This window comes from Oculina patagonica, chromosome 9 (assembly GCF_052425735.1).
Source record: "Oculina patagonica isolate OP01 chromosome 9, crgOcupat, whole genome shotgun sequence".
Taxonomy (NCBI): Eukaryota; Metazoa; Cnidaria; class Anthozoa; order Scleractinia; family Oculinidae; genus Oculina; species Oculina patagonica.
The window spans coordinates 7,153,894-7,178,063 of record NC_135766.1 but is presented as its reverse complement, the minus strand read 5'-3'; the positions used below and the strand labels follow the sequence as shown (position 1 = coordinate 7,178,063).

The 24,170-nt window shown below is 39.6% G+C and overlaps 1 protein-coding gene across 1 annotated transcript; it reads left to right on the top strand.

The window, feature by feature from the left end:
* Positions 1-147: 147 nt before the first annotated feature.
* On the top strand, positions 148-23,833 carry LOC144666782 (uncharacterized). Its single transcript, XM_078528172.1, has 7 exons — positions 148-284; positions 8,722-8,820; positions 13,087-13,233; positions 14,329-14,417; positions 14,596-14,676; positions 21,119-21,200; positions 22,640-23,833. The coding sequence occupies exons 1-7, from the start codon at positions 183-185 to the stop codon at positions 22,712-22,714; spliced, it is 675 nt and encodes a 224-aa protein (XP_078384298.1). The 5' UTR covers positions 148-182; the 3' UTR covers positions 22,715-23,833.
* Positions 23,834-24,170: the final 337 nt, after the last annotated feature.

Genomic DNA, 24,170 nt, shown 5'->3' with positions numbered 1-24,170 from the left:
AGTTTGAAAACATGACGGACTACCACAGGCTTACAATCGGACTGTTTCAGGTTGCGTGATGCACGTGATGTCACGACACGCTAATCAGAAATGAGGATGGTATTCCTGTGGGATTCCTGTGGTAGGTTAGAGAACAAGTGCACTGGAAGGACTGGGAGCTAGATTACCCAGAGATAAATAAAATGTCTCGTGTAGAAGTCTGTGCTTTGGCTTATGAGGGAAAACTTACCGAATTGAAGAACAAAATAGGCTTGAAACCAAGTTTGGCAACTAAGCTAGATGAGGTAAGATTTCACACCATCTGTCTTATAATAAAAGGGTTTGTTTTGGTTGTTTGACCTACTCTTGATCGACCGATCGGTGCGCATGGCTCCAACGGTGAAGTTAATTCGATAGTCTGTCACACTTTCTTTTACTGTATTGGCCTTTTTTAGTAAAAAATCCCACAGTACAAGTTTCAGGTCCGGAGCTTTCACAAAACACTTGTTGGGGGTTGGTGGGACTGATGAGAAAGTGGAGGATGTCTGGAAATTTTTAGTTGTTGAAAGGGGGGATCTGTTTACGTGTCACTTTTTGCGGTCAGGATGCAAAATTGACAACGTTTTGGCGCCATACAATCATGTTTTCTTCATTAGCTATCAATATTTTTAAGATTTGCCCGTATTGTAATGGAGAGGAGAAAAGTCGACAAGTTTAGAAAGAATTATCGTCCAGGAATCGCTTTAGCGCGGTGGCCTAATGGTAAGTGTGCCGGACTCCGGATCGAGCGGTCCGGCCAGGGTCACTGCGTTGTGTTCTTGGGCAAGACACTTTACTCTCATAGTGCCTCTCTCCACCCAGGTGTATAAATGGGAACCAGGCTTTTAGCCAGGATTTAAAAAGTGGGAGTCCAAAATTTTTATAAGGCTTGACTTTGTCCCCATAGGAGGGCCTGAGGAGCATGCAAGCTGTTTCTCTGCAGTTATCAGTGCAAAGGTATCTAAAGATAAATTTCCAAATTTGCTAAAAACACCTCTGTATACAGTTATTCATATTAATTTTCTCTGAAAAGTGGCCCTCCATAGGACTCCTGGACTCCCACCTGGCTAAAAGCCTGATGGGAACTGGCGACATATGCTTGGGGGGTACCCTACGATGGACTAGCATCCCATTTAGGGGGGAGTAGAAATATTCCTAGCCACTTAATGGCTGCGGCCGCACTTAGAGAGTTGACTGGGTTAATTTTTAGAAACCTGGTTAAAAATTTCCGCAAAACTTAACTCGTTTAAAGTATGGTTACGATAACTAACTCGGTTAAACTTTTTTAGAGGCCGCATTAAGATCAGACAAGACTGAAGTGTTGTCATGATTAGCTACTCGTAACAAGTGAAATGGCTGGCCAGCTTGATCATGTTAGTTATCATATGCCCGATTCTTCTTTTGCTTTTGAGATTTATTTCATTTCCTTCCTCTACAATTGTCCAGGGCGTTCTCTTCTGGCTTTCAGGAGGAAAAGGTTGAACAGGTTGAACTTTCGCCGCCCTCTGATGATTGAGAGGAATGTTGTGTTTTAAATACAGGCGTGAATGAACCGTGCACTCTTGCCTGTTTTGGCGAAGCTGCAAGCGAAACTTGCTGAGGATACCACGACAGCCCTGACTGAGCCAAATATTTGTTGCCCTGGCTCTCGAGTTCTCTAGTAATGAGGGAAATTATAGAATTAAGCCATGAATTGTGTCCAGACGCCATGTTTGCGTGTGACAGAAAACGAAATCTCATCTCACACGGTGGTGATTGACGTGTAGAACAATAGTTGAATCTCATAAGAAACTGCTAACCTGGCTAAAACTTCCCAGAAAGGTAGTTTAGAATTAACCTAACCGGGTTAAAAAATCCATTGTTCTAAGTTGATTAATTTCTATGAGAACCACTAACTTGGTTAAGGGTCGGTTAACTCTTCAAATACGCGGCCGCATCAGACAGTTTTGATAACCCAGTTAACTTTAATTGATTATTTGGAAGTAACCCAGTTAACTCACCAAGTGCAGCCATGGCGAATGTTGTCTGGGTTGATGATATTTCTTTCTCTATCTAGAATACCTGAACATAGGCAATTAAGGTGATTCCACGGTATTGCATTGCGCATCCTTTCTGCGCATAAGTTTTCGCGTCATTTAGCGCGCGCACGAGCGCGCGCGCACGCAGAACACTACGAGATTCCCTTCAGGCTAAGCTCGGTAGGGAAATAAATGGTTGTTTTCTCTTGAACGAGCACGGTGACCCTCATTTTTGAATGCATTAATTTAAATGTCAAACTGTTGTCTACAATATATCGCGATTTAAAAAAAGTTTAAAATTCTACATTGAGATATTTTAATTTTAATGCCGTAAAAAACACGTTTTTAAGTAGTGCCGTTAACGTGCGCACGGAGCAAAATCTTAAATTTCTTTCATTATCTTAATTCCTGTACAACAAGAATAGTTTTTAATATAAGATAAATGTCCTTTTTGTTGAACTAGACTAGTTCTTTTATGCAGAATGATTTTTTTCTTGAAACAATAGCGATCCCCATTTGGATTACTAGGGTTCCTAATATATATCTCGCGGGTCGTATATTTACTAAAATGCCCATCCATTTTACACAAAAACTAGCGCGGTGACCCCCATTTTTTATTTCATTTTTTTAATGCTCATAACATAATTGTAACCTGGACCAAGTTTCAGAAAATTTTTAATACTCCTTCTATTTCAGTGGAATCACCTTAATTGCCCAGTTCATTAAAAAAGTGAAATTCGAAATTTCTTTGCCTTGTAGTATAAACAAGAAATAGCATGGTTTCTACAGAATATTTGGGTCTATTTGGAATAAATACCTGCTCATGATATTTCAAGCCCCCCAAATATCACTCCCTACTTCCTGACTTGTGGTGTTTTGGTGATTTTTGAAATATCACATGTGGTATTTATCCCAAATACCCCTAGAAACCATGCTATTACCTATACAAACAACAATAGCAACAATCAACAACAACAAGAACTGGGAGGATAATATGAATTTTTCGATATAGAATATGACATTTGTTGATAACCTTGGCTAGCGAGTGTAGATGTTTCCTTTGTCCCCAAAACCGTTTTGTTCTAATTTTTTAATTTGAGAGCTTAATATTGCCAACACTATAGGTAAATCGTGATTAAGAAGTGTAATACTATGCTTTTTAAATTTGTGTTCATTGGAAATCTGATTGGTTCTTGCATTGTTTTTGTATTCGTTGATAGAAAACAATTGTGCATATGTTGCTTTTTACATGTAAAGGTCTTAAAAGTAAGTTTCTGCTGCAATTCTTTAGAGTTTCTACTGTAAGGTGGCTGGCGGGTATTTATGAGGCTGACAGTTCCCTTTTTTTAAGTGCATTAAAATGGGAAAATGTGAAGCGATTGCTTAGATTTTTGAGAATCTGAAAGAATAATCCTTAAATTATATATTAAAGTCATAAATTTTGTGGCGATCAAACGCAGTTTAAGCTGTGAGTGATTTTCAGAAGCCTTTGTTTTAATAAAATGCGATTATTTTTAAAATGCCACGGTTTTTAATTACCTCAAAACGCTGCCAAACAGTTAAAGTTTACTCACAACGACTTACAGGAAAATCTACTCCGTAGAATTTCTAAACGAGCGACTTCTTTATTTTGCTTTTAAGTAATGTTTCGTGTAAGAAGTAGGCAGAAATCAGCAGGGGAAATGCAAAATCTTCCGTTGGAACCAAAAGTGTTAATTACCTAATGAGTTTGTTCGTAGCACGAGTCAAGTTCGAGCCCGAGTCAAGTTCGAGTCACGAGTCAAGTTCGAGTCAAATGTTTTTTCTCACCTTTTCTTTTTTAACAAGATGTTTTGACTAGAACTATTAATGTTAAAAATGTCGCAGAGGTAAATTAAGACCTCATCAGCGCTAGCAGTTAGAATTTTCACACGATAAAGTTTTCAGATCCAGACACGATCGCGAAGACCTATTTGTATTTTAAAACGATATAAAGCTTTAAACTACCAGTATTCCTTGCTCTGTCATTCAATTCTATGTTTATAAAACTTTTCCGGAATGAATTTCATCGCTTTTGTTTAATTCTATATGCTTTTGCCAGTGGCTTCTTAGCGGCCTTTCTTGGGCGACAAGAATTTTTTTTCTTCTTATGCAAAATTAACATCGCATTCTATTTCGAGAAGCGGCGACCGACTCGTTTTCAATCAGTGATATATTGATGCACAGTTGGAATTCATATAATTTTTGTTTCAATTTTTTTTATTTGATTCAGATTAATTTTTTTCGGGCAGCTCCGAATTTACCATAAATCTTGCGTTACTTGAGAGAAATGGAGCACTTGCATTACTGTCGGTGTGTCCTGGAGTCCCCGAACTGGGGGAAAATAATTTTTTCAGTGAACTTGTTTTGTCTTGACTCCTTTTTGTACTGAAAGAGTGAAAGAATCAACAACTGTCTAGACATCTTCGAAAAATGCCTTTAAATTTTATAGCTGGAATCAAGCAAGCTTTGAAAAAAGCATGACCTTTACCCATTTTTGTCATATTTTAGACGTCACCTCACGATTGGTGTTACTAATTTCGGCCGCTGCTTGTCCGTTCGCTTACGCAGGCAATGTTCAAGTTCTCTTGTTAAGTGTTTTTTAAATATAATGTTTGTGTCCTTGAAGTGGACCTTTGCCTCAGTTGTGAGTAAATAATACAAGTAGGAAACTGTAACGATCAAATTCACTGGATGCCAAGGAATGTTTTCTTCTTTAAAAAGCAGCTGCGAACCGATGAAGGAATCAGCTCTCGCAATCAGCATTGAGAGCCAAATCTTGCTGTTCCTGCAATTGTGGTACAACATTTTGCATGTAACACAGCAATTTAAAACCAAAAGACCAATAAATAAATAAATAAATAAAAAATTGACTCGAACTTGACTCGTGACTCAAACTTGACTCGAGCTCGAACTTGACTCGTAATACGAACAAACTCTTACCTAATTGAATAAAATTCCGCTCATTTCATTGGCTGCTGTGTGTAAGAGCGCAAAATTTGAATTTATTTGTATCGCTGCGATGCGGAGTGCGCATTTTAGTCAATTCTAACAGCACATACTTTTTCCGCAGATAAGCCGCACCCTGAATTTGGCAACTGAAATTTTGGAAAAAAAAGTTTTTTGAAAGTAAATCAAAGAAAAACCAAAGTCAAGTCTTCAGGAGTCTTCTTCATCGATCAAACATAAACTCATTAAACATTGAAACTTAAATATTTCATTCTTATACCCACAATTTCAGCTCTTTAATATAACGAACGTCAACTTTGACATATGTTTTACAAATCAACCACATTTTTCCATGGTCTACACTCTTATAGACCATAGAAATGACGTCAGAAAATGTTCAAAACTCAAGTGGAATCACGAGCCATAGGCGAGTGGTTTCACTGCAAAGGTTTGGACATTTTATGGCGTCATTTCTATGGTCTATAAGAGTGTAGGCCATGGAAAAATGTGGTTGATTTGTTTTATACCATAACAAACTCAAACAAGTACTGATCAAAAGCAATGCCTGACCATGAAAAAACTTTGCCGGTGGGACATAAACATTCCGGTCCGACCAAAAAAACGACAATGATACAAAAGAAGATGAACAAGAATTCAAAGAATAACAATTTTAATTACCTTTTACTCTCTCGTTGAGTGTGTGCCTATCGCTTGAAGCGAGCCAGACTATTTTTCTTTCTGAAGATCTTGTTAGCGCTCGTTCACTGAACATCGACAGTTTGCTGAGTCCGTTGCTGGTTCGCTAGCACCGTTCTTCTCAGTTAGACCAAAAATTCAAAAGCCTGGGCAATTTTCTTTCGACAGATCACCTAAGTAAAATTCCAATCCTGAATTCCGAAAACAAATGCGTATTTGATTCAAACAAAAACACGATGAAATTTGCTTTCATTCATGGAGGCCAAACTTGTACAATTCTAGCCCGTGCGTGTGCGTGGCGTGATCTGTCATCACTTTCATGGTCTATACTCTCATCGACCATAACTTTGGACCCATCAGCGCGCGAGAATTCTCTCGGTTATGGTATAATTGATCTTTTTATGGTATTTGTTGACAGGTAGCTTAGTAGCCAGGCATTTGATCAAAAGCAAAAATGGGACTGGGGCGAGAACGAACAAGCAGAACAAGATGGAGGCGTTCGTGTTTTGTTGCTATCCTATCGATAAAATGGGACTTGGGAGCCATCCGTTGGAGATAAACTTGTTGCATTAAGAGAGTTTCGTAATCAGTACTGCTAATTTGCCATCAAAGTGTTTAACAGGGAAGAAACAGGAGGCCATGATCTGCATCTACCATGCGAATACTCGTTGTATTTTCACACATGTGGTGTATTAATCAGTATTTTATTCTGTTGAAAATATAGGCCATTGTCGACACTGCAAACAGTTTATAGGGGCTGTCAAACTTGCAAAAGCAATGACCAATTTCCCTTGTAATTTTATGTTATATTTAATAATTATTTGCATACTTTTCCATAAAAGTGTCAATTCACTAAAATTGTCGGCACCTTTTCCAAATGTTCCCGCAGATAAGCCGCACCCTCGATTTTGAGCGAAGATTTTTGCCAAAAAGGTGCGGCTTATCTGCGGGTTTTTACGGTATTGTTTCTGATGAAATTCTTTTGGGAGCTGCACCGTTAAGGGTAACACGCCACAGTGTGCCATTTGCATTGTTCTTGTTTGTTCAAGGTGTAAAGTTCAACACGCCACTTGATATCACTGAACATTTCACCAAAACAGAACAAGAATTTTTTTCGTGTCGTATAAAATTTAACAGGTTTGACAGTGCATTAGAGCGCATAAGAGAGGCATTTCAGCCCAAATAATCGATCGAACAGTTCGTCCGACAGACTAAACGGTTCCTCCTCGGCAAAAGCAAGCATGATCTAGCATCACGTCTATTCAATTTGTCTTGGAGCAAATACCAAGTATTCACTTGTAGATCAGAAACTTCTTTTGACATGAAATTTTTTTATAAAATCGTACCATCACGCCATTCATGCAATTGATGTCAAAATGTGCTGTCATTGACTATATTTTTGTTATTATGTTGCTTGTGTGAATAAAAATTATGTTTGACCAGGAGGCATTAATATGTAATTTATGGATATTCAACCCTCCAAGTTAAGACCATTTTAGTCGCCATAGCGACTTAAATTTTGGAGCTGACGACAAAATTGGAAATGAAGTCGCCAGCCTGGCAACTAAAATTGAGAAGAAGGATTGAAAGCGTGAGCGACTAAATTTTTCACTGGCAACAAAACTTTGGCAGCTGCTGGCCAATTGGCCACTTGGAAAGAAAATAAACTTGGAGGGTTGATATTCTGCTCTTTTTTGTAGTGAGAAATGACTTATTTAATTTTGTGCATTTCAAGTTTTATTTTGGAAACATATTGAAAATTGCAAACTCTACAAGAATGTGTTAAACAAGGGACACATGCATTGTGTTAGGGAATTACCCACTGAATGTTAATTAATGCTGGCCTTAAATCACCCAACCACGTGCATTTTTTAAAACTTTAATGATGGCTTCCCAAAATGCAAATAATAGCCGTGTTTTTCAATTAAAATTATAGCAGTTCAACTTTAAGAACTTGGTTTCAAGCTTTTTTAATTTTCCAAATTTTTTTGGGGTGAAATGAATTTCTTTTTTATACCATATTATAATAAAGTGACAATCTAACGAGCGTTCTGATTGGTTTAAACAGCGTGCTTTATGAGAGTATACAGCACGCTGCTTACGAGTGCTCTCGCCATCTTTTTCCGTTTGCGTGCGCGTGGATCATTTCAAATCTCGTTGTTTTAGCAAACCGAGGAGAATTTTTAAGGTTTGAGTGGTTCAGCTCTATCAAACAATTAATGATAAGACCTCAAGTAGTGCTATACGTGCTTTTATTTCAAAAATTCGTACGATCCATCACGCCATTCCACGTGCGCATCCTGAGATTAAATCTTGTTTTAATCCAATTTCTCTAAAGTTTTAAGTAAAACTTAATTATAAAACAAATAAAAAATCATTGGCCGTGCTTTGTTCTGTTATAAAGCACTCAAGGAAGTGACGATAGCACTCAAGAAGTAGAGAGAAACACTCGCCTGTGGCTTGTGTTTCACCCTACACTTCTTTCGTGCTCTCATCACTTCGTTGCGTGCTTTATAACAGAACAAAGCACGGCCAAGGCTTTTTTATTTGTTAATTATTAAATTGACTTTTGGTAGCATGATCATGGCCTAGTGTAGCCTGCAGAGCAGGCGTATTTAGTGAGCGCATTCGAATGCATTTTGATCGGGCGCCATCTTGGATTCTTACTCGGGAGAGGATCAATTGGGGATAGGAGATACGTGTCCTAGGGTAGTAGGAGTGACATGGCGGCGAATCTACTCGATCGCGAACTAATACTACGCGCGCCCACGGAAAACGCCTGCACTGCAGGCTAGGCCTAGTGGTCAATGTGGTGGACTCTGGATCAAGCTATCTGGGTTCGAGCCCTGGCTGGGGCACTGAGTTGTGTTCTTCTTGCCACATGTTCCAACCTGACAAACCACTGGCCAAGGGCTGACTGAGAAATGGCTTGAGAGAGAGGGGGAGGGGGTGTACAATACTCTTAGGTTTTTAGTTAAATAAAAATATTAAATAATTGCCCTGATCTGTTGGTGTGTTATAGAATGAGCGGATGCCACTGCACTGGGCAGCTTCTGGCGGACATAATGAAGTTGTGAAATTTTTGCTTGATCTTGGAGTACCAGTTGATGAAAAAGATGATGTAAGTTGACCTTTGTGTTTAAGTTTTTGCCTTATACAGAGCCTATACTTATTGCTGTTCCCTTAAGTGCAATGTAAAAATTACACCAGTTATAAAGTTTTGTGTCATTTTGTTTTGTTTTGTTTTTCTTGGGGGGGGGATCAAATTGTTTTGATATCTACGAATAAAATCATTTTAATTTTTAGTAAATCCAGGAATTAAAGTCCACCTCACAACCTCAGCAGGTATACGTAGCTATTTGTATCCAGAATCACTTCCAAACTTCAGCAAACTCAAAAAAGGTGCATGTCAACATTTGAAGGATACAAAAGTAAGCATGACTGGTTTTTCATGTTACCGGTAATCAAAAAATGTTCCAAAAAGCTGTCCTTGAAAACTTACTGTTTTGCATATATAGAGCTCTGCTACTTGCAAAGGGCGGTGGCCTAATGGTTTGCGTGTCTGGACTGTGGATCGAGCGGTCTATATAGGTTGAGCCCTAGCTGTAGCCTGCAGTGCAGGCGTTTTCTGTGGGCGCGCGTAGTACTAGTTCGCGATCAAGTAGATTCGCCACCATGTTGGATGAGGGCAGAGAGAGGTCTATCCCCAATCCTCTCCCGAGTAAGAATCCAAGATGGCGCCCGATCAAAATGCATTTGAATATGCTCACTAAATACGCCTGCTCTGCAGGCTACGTACCCTACATGTAGCTGGGGTCGTTGTGTTGTGTTCTTGGGCAAGACACTTCACTCTCATACTACCTCTCTCCACCCAGGTGTATATTAAATGGGTACCCCCCTGGGGAGGGGGGTAACCCTGCAATGGACTAGCATCCCATCCAAGGGGAGTAATTTAAATACTCCTAGTTACTTCATGCCACAGAAACTGGGATAAGCTCTGGCCTGGTTTATTCCTGTGTTGCGAGGGCACTAAGGTTTTCTTGGAATCTGATATTGCATGATGCAGTAGCAGAAAGGGAAATGTCTTGTGCACTAGGCACTTTGTAGTAATTTTTTGTAATAAAAAATTATTGAAAAAACATTTAACTCAATCCCCGATCCTCGACCCTGGTTTTTCAGGAAACCCTTGCTAAAGATTAAAATAATGTGCATTGGTCATGAGTTTGGGACAAAAAAAGATAGAGCATTTGAACCCATGGTCTTCATACTATGGAGAGACACTTGGTGTGACACATGTCCTGCATATACTCAGGGGCGGACCCAGGGGGGGTGGATTGGGTGGCTAGCCACCCCCCTTGATCCACCAGAAAAATGAAAATAAACATATTAAAATAGAAAATAAGGACAATGTACATCTACCTTTCATAGTCAGGCGGCCGTTCAAAGTTAAGAAAGGCCATTTTTCCAAAATAGGAGATTTTCGACAGCCTGTTTTACGAACTTCTGGCTTAATGTAACAAAACATGACGTGTGTATAATTTGAAAAAATTAGATTCCTCTTAACTTTCGAGAGTTGTTTTAGCCTTGCTGGAATGATTTTCTTCTCCATTTACATCTTTTTTAGCGAGTGTTCGTACCGTTTTTTCGCATTGAAGCGATTTCACAAACAAGCAAAGTCGCCAAAGTTGTCCCCAGGCCACTTTATTTTCACGCATGTGAGTGAGCAAAAAACGCATATCTGTTCTTTCCTGTAAGTTCGTGGCCTGTCAACTTTAAATTTCAATCACTGTTCATTTCATAAGAGCTAGAGTCCGAAATATAACTCAAGGTAAGTTGAAGAAAGAATATTTTGCCAAATTATCAAGGAAAAACAGTGGTTTAATAACTTAATTGACAGCTGTATAAAGCTGCTCAGAATCGCGGAAATCACGTCTAAGAGGCTTCAACTTTTCAAAATTTTCTGAGGGGGCATGCCCCCAGACCCCCCTAGGCGGATGGAGCCTTCAGCTCCAATAAATATGCGCCTCCCATCCAAACTCATTTGCACTCCTACTTTCAAAAAACTGCCTAAAAGCCCAACCCCCCCCCCCCCGAAAAAAATATTGGTAAACAGTCACCCCCCTTTGAAAAATCCTGGATCCGCCCCTGATACTTCCAGGATAAACAATGCGTAGTGGTCTTGTAAAATGTCAATACCCTGCATTGTGATTTGTAAAATGGTCTTGTTGTGAATACTTGTGAGCACTGAATTGTTTCACTAACTCTACATGTGACTGAACTGAATGTGCCATCATGGCCAACTGACGACTGGGAAATATGCTGTTTGCAATTACTTGCATGTCAGCTGCTTGTTACATGTCTTGAAGATCTCTATAGAGCTGAACAATAAATTTTATTATTATTCATTCAAAATATTTCTCTGTTTCTGACTGGCTTTCGATCCCCGGTTAATTCCAGCTAACTGGCTTGTTTCAGTTGTACACATATGGCCTAGCTAGACAGTATACAACCAATTATTGGATGACGTCAATCATCCAATATCAAAAATTAATGGATCGCAACCTCGTTCTCAAGTATGATTAACAGATCGCAACCTCGTTCCCAAGAACCGCTGACGTCACGCGACTGAACGGCTTTGCTGCCGAGCAGGTTGAAAGCCCAAAAATGGCCGCTAGATTTGAGCATTACGAAGAGGTAAAATTTTAAAGTTTTAGAAGACAAGGAAAGTCAAAACACGGAAAAAGCAACAAAGGAAAGTTGATCGTTTTTGAAAGCATATCTTCAAGAGGAAAAGATCCCTGATCCAGCCACAGCGGAGGACTTGGAGCGATTTTACGAAAATTTTACGTCAAAGTAAGCAAGAACGATATGGAAACCTGTACTCGAAAACATCGCTTTGTGTCATCAGATTTAGCTTCAATAGACACTTCAAGCAAGTTCTAAATATCGACACTAAAAAGGACAAGAAATTTAATGAAGGTAACCAAGTTTTTGAAGTTTAAATCAAATTTAAAAGCGAACGTTGTTACAAGTGTATTTGTGTACTTTGCCTACTGTCAAAACCCTATTAAATTCATTTTGTGCATTTGGAGCTCTGGAAATATTTTGAATGAATAATAAAACAATTGAAGAGCGGCGGGAATAAACGGCCCCTGGACTTTCTGACTAAATCGAACATTATCGAAACAGCTCCAAATTGCGCATGCAGGTTTGTTTACGTGTGCTAAACACTGTCCTGTGTTGTATTCGGCTGATCTTTTCTTCATTTTTCAGAAATTATGTATGCAAAAAAAAAGGCATTTTGCAGGCTTACGTTCTCCCAGTCAGCTAGCAGTCTGAGTTTTCCAACGCATCGCATGTACATCTTTCCCTATAGGATTTTCTAAGCGTCTACGGAAGGCGAGAAACCATTTAACAAGCATGTCTTCGACTCGCTGCGCATGTTTTTTGTTGATTTGAGTAGAGTAGGACTGGATACTGCATTGTGACGTGAGGTCACATGTTAGAGGCGAAAGAGTTTGAATTGAGCGAAATGGCGCCTGTGAAAGTAAAACGGAAAAGTTTATAGTTTTAGCTCGAGTGCGGCTGCCAGGTGGTTGAAGGACATCATTAAGTATGAATACCTGTAAGTTTACAGCATTGCTCGAAGAACTGAGTGATGTTTCTGCCTTTGTTTTGTACAACAGCGCTGTTTAGCGCTTCGGAAAAAACGTTGCAAACAAGGTAGTTTTGAGCCTGGTCGCATAGAAGGCCTAAAACAAGAGGTTTCTTGCCGGGAACTTCGTCAACGCGAGTTTTGAAACGCTAACGCTAACCCTAACCCTTAAACTTGGGTTTAGCTTTTTAACCCTAAATTTGAAATGAAACCCTAGCGTCAGACCCTAACCCTAACACTTGGGGTTTAGGGTTAAGCTTTTTTCACTAGGGTTAAGCTAAGGGGTTAGGGCTAGGCCTGTAATCCCAAAACTTTAGCTGACTTCATCGTTTTGAGAAACAAAAGGTTTCCTTTGTTTATCGTTTGTAAAAGAAAAGACAAAAGAAGCCGCGCGAGCAAAAACCTTGTCTTTTTGCATGTGTAATTTTTCAAAACAAAGACCAGTGAAATGAAAGACAGGACATTGTTAAGCACACGTAAACAAACCTGCATGCGCAATTTGGAGCTGTTTCGATAATGTTCGATTTAGTCAGAAAGTCCAGGGGCCGTTTATTCCCGCCGCTCTTCAATTATTGAATTCGGCTTTTTTATATGACATGAAGAATAATGCAGATCGAGGAGGGTGTTATCCGCCGAAGCCGAAGGCTGACGGTGATAACACCCTCCTCGATCTGCATTATTCTTCATATCATACTCAGCCTCATCCAATAATTGCTAATTATAATCAAATAGTCACAGTGGACTCCACTGATGATTGCATCATCTGCTGGAAGAGATGTGATTGTCTCCATGCTAATTGACTTTGGAGCTGATGTTAATAGCACAAATGAAGGGGGCCAAACATCTTTGCATTATGCAGCATCTAGGAACAGATACGAGGTACTGTAACTTGTTAACTGCATTGTTAGCATAATTAAGTTAAGTGTACATGCTGATTGGATAATTTAGTGTTTACTTTTTGCACTTATGGGTTGTTGCTGCTTTTTTAACTTTCTTTAACCCTTTAACCCCAAAGAGTGCCAAATGGCACATAACGTCATAACTTGGTCAATATTTGTCTGATTGATTGAAATTTTGGTACAAAAATTTCCTTGGAAAGATCTGCATTTTGAAAGCATAAAATTGTACCTCCCCCCTATTTGTGACTTGATTGATCACCCCTATGACTTTTGAAACTTTTTTGCCTGATACATTTGTGGTATGCAACATAACTGAAATTAACTGGACTACACTGAGAGCTGCACAATATGATATAGTTTAGGGGTAAACCTAAAATTTACGGAGATAAACAACTTTTTGAATATTTTTCTTTTCAACATTTTATCTCATTTATTTTAAAGCTATAACATTCTTTTAATTTGCTTAAGTATTTTATGCAATTTACTGATCAACACCTTTCAAATGGTGTCTCAAACATAGATATCTGGTTTATACTTTTTCAGTTACGAAAAAAGGCCATTTGCTTTAGGGGGTAAAGGGTTAATTTTCTATTGGTAAAATTGAAAAGAATACATCCCTCTGCAACACTAAAACATTGTTAACTGTAGACACTGTCTGATACCTATCCAGAAGTTTGTTATCTTTTTAGGTTTCTGTTGGGGATTGTGTAGTGCATGTTACTTTAAAATTCAGAGAGTAACCTCTGCATGTGCAGATCTCAGAGACACTGTTAGTAGTAAACCACCTTAAGTTAAAGATATGCTATAAAGCAAATAGTAGACGCCACACCTATGCACTGTTGAGTTATGAATGCACTTAATGGGAGGTTTGCAGAGCACTCAAAAAGTTAAAGTGACTCTTAGCTATCAGCTCTAGTGACTTAATTTGTGCTTCTTCCGTGCTAATAGCAACCTTTTGCATGCATTGGTTACTCAATAGTGCAAACTCTGCCATTCATTTAACCATTTCATCATAAAATATGAAATGTTTGTTTCATAATTATAACAGTTACTTGAGGGTTATATATCTTGTCAGATTGCAGAGTTGCTCCTTCAAAATGGAGCACATGTTAATACACCGGACAAAACAAGTGGTGGTACCCCATTGCATCGTGCTGCATCTAGGTCAGTTAACACGTTTTGTTGAATTTTCTACAGCTTTTTACTAATCCTCTAGGAAAAATTCCCCGACATAATCACTATACTATACCACTATTTGAATTAACTCAGTATTAACATGTATTTTGTCCCCTTGATAAAGTCCTCATTGACTAAGTAGACTGGTTTGGTTGACATTATTCAGGGGTCATACAAAGATGGTCAAGTTGCTTTTAAAGAAAAATGCAGACTGTGATTTACAGGATGCTGAAGGCAACACTGCTCTGTAAGTTCCTTATTGTTTCAGTTGTACACATATGGCCTAGCTAGACAGTATACATGTACATGTATCATAGGATATATGGTTCTTAGTTAGTGTACATATAATGTGTGCTTTTTGGCTTACTTTTAAGGTGTATTGAGCAAACCATGATGATATTTATAGTAACTGTGAAAATGTGTAATGGAATTACCCTCAGCAGAGGACCCCCATGTATACTTAGATTTCAGACTGACTTATTCCTTTAGGCTCCTGGTGGAGCAAAGGGTGTCAACTATGCTTTGTCACCAAACTCTATTTGCTGCCGCCTTCTCTGCTGCGTTCCAGCTGATGTTAGCTTTACTCCTCCTCAGTTGATCTTCTCCAGGTCTTAGCAGGTCTTCCAACCTTTCTTCTACCCTGCAGATTCCACTTTAAGGCCTGCTTGGTGGTGTCAGTGCCTGGTTTTCTTAGTGTGTGGCCGATCCAAGCCCATTTCCTTCTTGCTATATCTCAGTTGGTATGTGCTCTTGTTCTGTCCTGCTCCAAAGTTTTTTGTTACTGATCTTTTCTGGCCAGTGAATCTTGAGGATCTTTCTGAGGCACTTGTTGACAAAGCTTTGTAGCTTATTTGAAAGAGCTTGTGTCACTTTCCAGGTCTCTGAGCCATAAAGAAGCGTAGCTTTTACATTAGTGGTGAAGATGCGCAACTTGGTTTTGGTTGAAATCGAGGAGGCATTCCAGACTGGTCTGAGCATGTTGAACGCCAGTCTCGCTTTTCAATTCTGCACTTCACATCCTCCTCAGTTCCTTCTCAGATACTGCCTAGATAAGTGAAACTTTCGAAATCTTCCAGATCCTCACCATTCAACTTAATTTTGTCCCACTGCTCTCTTTTGGTTCGCATCATTTTGGTTTTCTCTTTGCTCACCCTGAGGCCGGTGTCACAGCGGATTTTGTCCCCCCGCCGATTTTGTCCCCCCAGACCAAATCCGCTAGCGGATATTGACCCCCCTGGACAATATCCGCTAGCCAATATTGACCCCCTTCGCCGAATTTGTCCCCCCCTCAACAATTGTTATTTAAGCTTTGTTTCCCTCTTACTTAGTAAACTTTCCATTTGCAAACTTTTTTTCAACGTTCCCTCGAATGACAACACAAAACTTGTTATAATTCTGCCATATTTATTATAGTAAATAAAGTAACTTCTTATAATAGCGATGCAATTTTTCGTTCTATGCTGCGTCTCTAAGTTATTTCAGAAATTTACTATAATTCATTGCAAAGCTTGTCGTAAACAAAAGACCTGACTAAAGACAGCGTCTAACTACGGTTCCTGTTAGCAATGAATCGAAAACGTTAATCTTGTCTAACAACGAGAGAATATTAAACACACAACAGTAAATGTGTTTTTATACTTTCGGTATAAGAATAATTATCATACCGTGAACACGTATTTACTCTAGTTTCACAACTAATTCAAAGAAGGGATAAAACTCGCGTTTGCGCTTTTTGTGAAAATCTTTTTATTTCAAGTTTACAACTTTTAACAAAGCTTATGCTACAAAAAAACACTTCTTATGCTGCAAAAGTTGAGAAAACTGCTCTTTGTTTTATCGGCAAGCGAAAAACTGTTTAATGTTGGAAGCTATTTAGAAGAAATCTATTGTCTAGAGTAAAAGTCGAGAAAACTGCTCTTTGTTTTATCAGCAAGCGAAAAACTATTTTAATGTCGGAAGCTATTTAGAAGAAATCTATTGTCTAAAGTAAAAACAAAAAGAATTTCCCAATGCAATTAGAGTCCAGTAATCTTATTGTCCTGTATCTTTTCAGGTTTTTGTAAATTCACTCAACCGAACATTTATTTTAATAAACTAACTTGACACTGGGACTTGTCATCCGAACATTGTTTATTATAATTTTAGACGTATACAACAAACTAACAAAAAAAGCAATTGTAAATTTGGTTCTGCACTTTAGCCTAGGATCAACAAAAATGACACTTGATTTTCGATTGGAAAACATTGCTTCGGGCCGTGTTGAGAATAACAGATTTTCTAATGCGCATGCATGTTGTGTTTGGTAAACACCGAGACTTACCTCGTCTATTTCGTCTTTTCAATGTTCATGAAAATTAATAGTCGTATTAACATCTAATCATCTTTTCTTTTATTCGTTTACGACTCCAGGAGTACGATAGCGAAGTATGATCACTTTTGACGTTGGGTCAAAATTCGCGAAGGGGGGACAAAATCTGCTAGCAAATATTGACTCCCGGGGGTCCATATCTGCTAGCGGATTTTGACCGGGGGGTCATTATCCGCTGGCGGATTTTGACCGGGGGGACAAAATCCAGGGGGGACAAAAACGGCTAGGACACCGGTTGTCTCTGCAATCTGTGTCAGGTTGTTGGTTTTGGCTTGCATATGTTGTAGTTTTTGAGAAAGAAGGCATATATCGTCTGCATAATCCAAATCATAGAGTTGAGTTGTTAGTGTCCATTGGATTCCTGTCTTACCCTTACCACCTCTCTCATAATCCAATCGACAACCATGATGAAGATCATCGGAAACAGCAAACAGCGTTGACGAACTCCTACAGGTGCTCATTTTGAAAGATTCTGTCAGCTTCTCGTATAGGTCCTGTATCAGCTTGATGAACTTTGATGGAATTCCATGGTGCATGAGTTGCCAGATGATGTTCCTATCAACACTGTCTTGATGAAATTCATGTGTAATGGAGTCTGCCATTCGTTGGATTGTTCGATGATTATCATTAGAGTGGCAATGTGATCAGTGCAGGATTTATCTTTCCTAAACCCTGCCTGGTTACATCGCAGTTGTTTGTCCAGGGCGTCTTTAAGCCTTTCAAGGATAATGCGGCAGAATACCTTGCTTGGGATGGAGAGAAGCATAATTCTAGCCAGTTGTTGTAGAGTCAAAAATCTCCCTTTTTGGGCAGCTTCACCATCTGGATAACCATGTTTCCATTCTGTTGGAACTTTCTCTGCTTCGCAGATCGTAAGGAAAAGTGGATGTAACATTTCTGCTGCGCTGTTAGGATTGATTCTGAGTGCTTCTTGTCTGGTCCTGCTGCCTTCCCATTCTTCCTTGTTTCAGAGCTCTAACAATCTCTGCTTTAGATGGTGGATGGATGCTGACAGTTAGAAGGGGTCCATTTTGTTTCAATAAAGCCTGGCGTAACAGGAGGAGGTGGTCTATTTAAGATGTCATGGAAATGTTCTGCCCATCTCGTCCTTTGCTCTGGCTCTGTGGAGATGGTCCTGCCTTCCTTGTTCTTAACTGGCCTTGTCTGTTTACTTTTCTTTCCTGACATCGTTCTAGTTATTTTGTATAACCTCTTCATGTTACGCTGCCCTGCTGCAGTCTCAGCTTCAGTCGCAAGAGCATTACCTCCTTGTTTAATTTCCAATACCATGATGTTCAGTCCCTTTGTCTGGCCTGCTCTTTGCATCCATTAATCTCCTCCTTAACACCTTTCCTCTACAAGATCAGAGACCAAGTTTCCTTGGACAGCCATTCCTTTCGATTACTTGCCCTTCTACCTAGGACTTCATCGCATGAGTCTTGCCACGTCTTTTTCGGCCTTGCCCAGTGATTGTTGAGATCGTCATCCACAAATTCAAGGGCGGAGAACTTGTTCTTTACTGTGAGGTCTAGCTAAAGAGTCGTGGTATGCTTTAAGTTTCACCTTAAAGGTCCCCAGTAGAAGATGGTGGTCAGAGGCCCCTCTCTTCACTCTCGCGTCCAACAAACGCGTATGGTCTCTAGATCTGATTTGCCATTCGTCCATCGGGAGATATCCATGTGGCTTTATAAATGGCTCTGTGGGGAAAAATGCTTCCACCAATGACTAGGTCATTAAGAGCACAAAAAACGGTAAACCATTCTCCATTTTCACTCATGCAACCCGTGGCAACCCATGACCCTCTCCTTGTCGGGGTTGTCAGGACCTATCTTGGCGTTGACGTCGCCCAAAAGAATTTTGATGTCTCATCTTGGTATGTGATCTAAAACACCTTGGACACTACTATAAAATTCTTCTTTCTGGTCATCTGCTGCGGTGTTAGTTGGGGCATAACAGTTTATGATGGTGACCTTTCTGCCTTTGGAGTTAAATCTTGCTGTGATAATCCTTGGTGACACTGGATTCCATTCAGTCAAGGCCTTTGCTGCTGACTTGCTTAACATAAACGCCACTCCTTCCGTGTGTGCATGTTGTAAAGAGTAAACCAGCTGCTCTCCAGTCGCTAGCGTAACCTAACCTGCTCCATTCCACCTGCTTTTACAGATAGCAAGCACCGCGATGTTATATTGGCGTATCTCGTTTGCCACTTAAGTGGCCCTTCCTGCCTCATACCGGGTGCTGACATGTATTCCATGTCCCAATCCTAGTCCTGGTCTTCATCGTCAAAAGAGTTGTCAGCCGGGATTTCATCAGATTGCGTCGTGCAGCTCTCTGAAGAGGCCTCTTCTAGAATCAGCCTAGCTAGCTGTTGCAAACATTGTTTCCGTTTCTGTAATCGCTCAATCCACTGGCGGGTGATTAGCCCAGTCAGCCTCACCAGGGTCCTTGTTGGCCAGCACGTTTCGGGGTAGGTCCAAGCAGGCATTCATGGCTACCGTAGCGGCCAGGAGAGTGAAACTCCCCGCCCTACTTCGCCCTGCCTGGCAATCCCTTACTTTGCTTATTTCCACCTCCTACAACGCGGACGTGGGGATAGGACTTAGAGGCATTTCCTGATATCTTCATATGAAGATGACAGAGGTTACTCTCCTCGTGGTATTGCTCTATCTGGAACAAAGTACCGGTACTTAGTTTGCACTTAATGCATGTGCAGATTAGTCTACCTTATATACTGAAACTCTCACAAACATCACATGCGTCGCATGAGTTATGAGGATTCCTGTAGATTCCATGGTTCCAAGTTAAAACCACAAATTAATTACATTAGACTTCGCATGTTAACCTATTGATCAGGAAACAAAATTAATATCCTAGTTGTGCTACGTTTTAAATCAGCTTTCAAAAGAGGTTTTTTTGTTTTTTAATTCATGAAATAAATGGTTTTAAAACAACTACATTTAATAGGTATCATGTTACAGCATTTGCAAGAAAAAAATTTTTTTTGTTACAAACGCACAAATTTGTCATTAAAGATGTGAATATTGTTCATCCTGGTGTTTTTTATCCTTTGTCTCACGATAAAATCGCCTTGAGATGTTGATCGCGACGTTTATGCATTTTGGTTCGCTGTGATTGGTGCATTTCGATCCTCATTATTATTCCGACTAACAGATAATGTTCCCTCAGAGGTCTGCTTTGTAGTTGAACGTCTGTTTTTGTGTTACAGTTGTACTTAAAAGCGTTAGATACACCCAAGGAGGAACGCTACTGGTGTTTAAATGTCTAACTAAAAGTAAAATATAGCAAATAAACATGAAACATAAAACATAGTAAATAATAAAGATGGTAAATTTTCAGCTTGGTAATAAATAATGAAGGCGAAGTGTTCAACATGACTCGAGCATGGGACAAAGAAAAATTCTGAGTCCCCGACGGGAATCGAACCCATGGCCTCCCAGATACCGGTTGGGCGCTCTAACCAACTGAGCTACGAGAGACTGGTTGTGAGCTGGGCCATTTTACTAGGTTGATAAGTGACACGCGTCCTGCATACTGCTAGGATCAGCAATGTCGAATTCATCAAGTTTTGTAGTAAATAATAAAGATGGTAAATTTTCAGCTCGATAATAAATAATGAAGGCGAAGTGTTCAACATGACTCGAGCATGGGACAAAGAAAAATTCTGAGTCCCCGACAGGTTCAAACCCATGGCCTCCCAGATACCGGTTGGGCGCTCTAACCAACTGAGCTACGAGAGACTCGTTGTGAGCTCGGCCATTTTACCAGGTTGATAAGTGACACGTGTCCTGCATACTGCTAGGATCAGCAATGTCGAATTAAAAAAAAACTCAGAGACTCAAAGGATAGAATGCAAAGGAAGCTGATCATTCTTTCAGATGATCAGCTTCCTTTGAGTCTCTGAGTTTTTTTTTTTTTTCATTTGTGTTGTTACCAGGCCATTAGAGATGTTAAACTAAGGTACTCTTCTGACCTCCCGTGGTTAACCTTATGTGTTGAAATGTTGCATGGTGGGGTTTGGAGAGGGGGGGGGGTACTACCATATACAAGTGACGAGGACCATGGTTGGAACTTTTAAAAGGAATCGCAAAAAGATATAAGAAAATTATCTTGTTTTGTGAGTTGGCTCAAATTCATTTTGCCCGTAATGGATAAGTGTAAGTTACATGTAGTTCCTCACTTGTTTTTTGTTGTTGAAATTATACCTTAAAACATATTGAATCACACATGTGCAAACAGTACATTGTATTTGATATCAACAATGCAAGATAACATGAAATCCTTGTATATTGCTTTTCTTTAGCCACATGGCCTGTGAGGAGGGAAGAGCAGAAATAGCTGTCATATTGGTTGAAAATGGGGCTAACCTGTACATACAAAATAAGGTGAGGACAGTCACATAGCAGTCATTTAATCCTGTGCCTTAAAAAAATAGAGGTTTATCTTTGTCTGCCAAACCTTTTCTTTCTTGAAGCTAGAAAGTAGAGAATTATGTAACGTTACCTAGGGTAATGTAAAATGCTGTAAAGTAACCCAGTAATTTCCTTTTTAGCATTGTACCTAGATATTGGGGGACAGTAAAAAGAAAAATTCTTTGACCTTGATCTGGGATTTGAATTATAATTAGATCACTGATGCTCCTCGTAGCTCAACTGAGCTAAGAGGCCAGATGGGAGCAGGTCATGGTAGTTTGTGGCAAGGTGGTAGAATTTCGAATGCAATTTTGCACCGCACAGCGCTGACAATAGAAGCTGGAAAGTACAGAAATTCACTCTAGGGTAATTATTAAGAGTGGCAAAAAGTAACCCAGTAATTTCTTTCTGAGCATTCACCCTGGGTGCCAGAGGTTTTTCTTGTGCGGTTGTCAGTGTCTGTCGTGCCGCTCATGTCACTCATGGCGATGGCCTTCACTGCCATTGAGTAATTCGCCACGTGCAAAAAAAACCTCTGGTATCCAGAGAATCTGAGCGTTATCCCTTGAAAGGAAACTGGGGACCACTCGAGGCAAAGGGTAATACCTCACAACCTTGGAGTTAATTGTCAATTATTAGTGTTGTGTGGCATTGCATCCTTATGATTGTTATTGTCATTATTATTATCAGTCTCTATGTTGTAAACAGATTTTGACAGCCGTTGCATTTTAACACTGCATATCATTTGCATAAACTCAATTAAGTTCAGTTTGTGGTCCTTCTTTTCCCTTCATAAAGGTCGGGACTCACTAGGCGACAAGTTGCTGCGACATGTCGCCTCGTGTGACATGGTGCATTCGTGCGACAGAATTTTGTCGTTGCGACAAAATGAGCGATGCAGCGTTGCCGCAGCGTGTGTACACGGCTGCGACAAAATATAAATTAATCAATGAAGAGAGTGTCAGGTATTTTTGTTATATTGAATTGGAAACTAGTCACATTCCCACTCTTAAAATTCGCTGTGTGTGCAACGAACAAGCGCTTTGACGCAGCGACTTGTTTTGAAGCAGTACACACGGAGCAGAGACCTGACACCTTGTGTGTCCCGACCTTAATAGGCTTACAAGCAAATACCTTAAAGTTTTGCGAAACCACAGCCTTACTCAAAACGTTGTTATTCCAGCTAAAATAATACACGACCTTAAAAAGAAGCAAAAACCCTGCACAAGGATGTCGTTTTATGTTACCTCTGTTAAAAGATATGTTTGATCACTGAAGAAAGGGAAAAGCACCTTCCTTGTAGCTTTGCCCGCCGGTGATGAATAAAAAAGTAGAGGTACTGGAAAATTTGTTGCCAAAACTACATATTCATAACTATAAAGCATTCCAATAATTGTTTTGTGCCCTTTCAGATGAACCAGTCACCGGTTGAAGTCGCCAACAAGGGACTAGCAAGACAGCTTATTCACATGAGTGACAGCAGCTGACTCCTCCCACTCTAGCTGTTGTGCTTCATATCATTATGTCAATAGACCATGCGGTATTCTTGTATGCACCTAAATATTTTTTACACACAACTTTTGAAACACAAAATGTCTTCCACGTTTTGTACAAATACAGGCCAAGGGCTTTTTATGTAACGAGAAGGCATACAAAGACGGAGAGAGGAGCAATCAATCCAAAGGCACCATTACAGGGCTGTGCCTGAATAAAGAAAAACTAATAACAAATAGCGATAAAAATAGTAATACAGGATTTTTTTTATTAAGCTGTCTCAAGGGCGAATAGTTGTTTTTGTTGACAGTAGTCTGATCGTTTTATTAGTCCAAAATCTCGAATTAATGTTCTTTAAACAAAAAATCCCAAACCAAAAAAGTGCAAAAGTAGCAAATAGAAAACAGTGGGAGAACCAACCAGCTTCGTGGATTTTCAACACTGAGAACATTTTCCTTGTTTCTATCGCCGAGGATCAACAATGTAAAATTTCATTCAATGAAGGATATCTGCGGCAAGTGCTAGTATGTAAATACTTTTCTCAGCCGTACCAAATGCCGTAGCGTAAAATCTGACCACCTGAGTCATATTAAGAACTGACTGTAAAATTTTCCAGTCGATATTTGAACTTTTAAATTTTACTGATAATTTCTGGAAGGATTAGTGCTTCTTCATTTAATTTCTTGATATTTATATAAGAGTGTAGTTAATTTTTTTTAAGTAGAAAGGGAGAGGGGTTAGTTATTTTAAATAGAAGCTCCTCAGTTGTTGAATTAGATTGTGATTCATCTGCATCCTTAAACTAATTTAAGCAGGTTTTAACAAAGCGCTTGGTGCGTGGACAGTCAAGGAAGGTGTGATCAATCGAGTCTTGTTAGCCGCAGTAAAGACAATTATCATCAGCTTTTATCCCAAACCAGTGAGGTTCCTTTTTAAGGCTGGTTCTCATATGATCGCCCCGATCGTCTCTGTCGCTTCTGTCGTTTGCAAAGTCTGAGGTGATTGGAGCAAGCAAACCTTTTGAAGCGACAGAAGCGACAGAGACGATCGGGACGATCATATGAGAACCAGGCTTAAGTAATAATAATTCTATGAATAAATTTGAAATGGTACTCCTTTAGTCTGTTTTCTTTGCATGTTTTCTTTTTAGAGTTGAGGTGTTGTTCCACTGTTGATCATTACATTTTACAACTAACGGTTTCCCATCGTTTAGAGCCGGTCTGTTGGCAGGTGTGGGTTTTGTTGACTATAAGCGCTTTGTAATTTCGTTCCGATGTAGAATTTTGAGTTCTCGCTTTTGATAACAAATTATTTGGAATTACAGAAATTACTCAGTTGATTAAACTGTAGAAAGTAAGTTTTATTTAAAGTTTATTCTTTCCGAAGTCGCTATAAGAAAGAAAGCTTGCATCTTCACTGAGAGATCTGATCACCCTTACTCCTTTCGAT

Coding starts and splice junctions, on each gene's coding strand:
- LOC144666782 (XM_078528172.1), top strand. CDS start 183: ATGTCTCGTGTAGAAGTCTGTGCTTTGGCTTATGAGGGAAAACTTACC. Junction 285..8,721: donor TGGCAACTAAGCTAGATGAG/GTAAGATTTCAC, acceptor GGTGTGTTATAG/AATGAGCGGATGCCACTGCA. Junction 21,201..22,639: donor ACCTGTACATACAAAATAAG/GTGAGGACAGTC, acceptor GTGCCCTTTCAG/ATGAACCAGTCACCGGTTGA.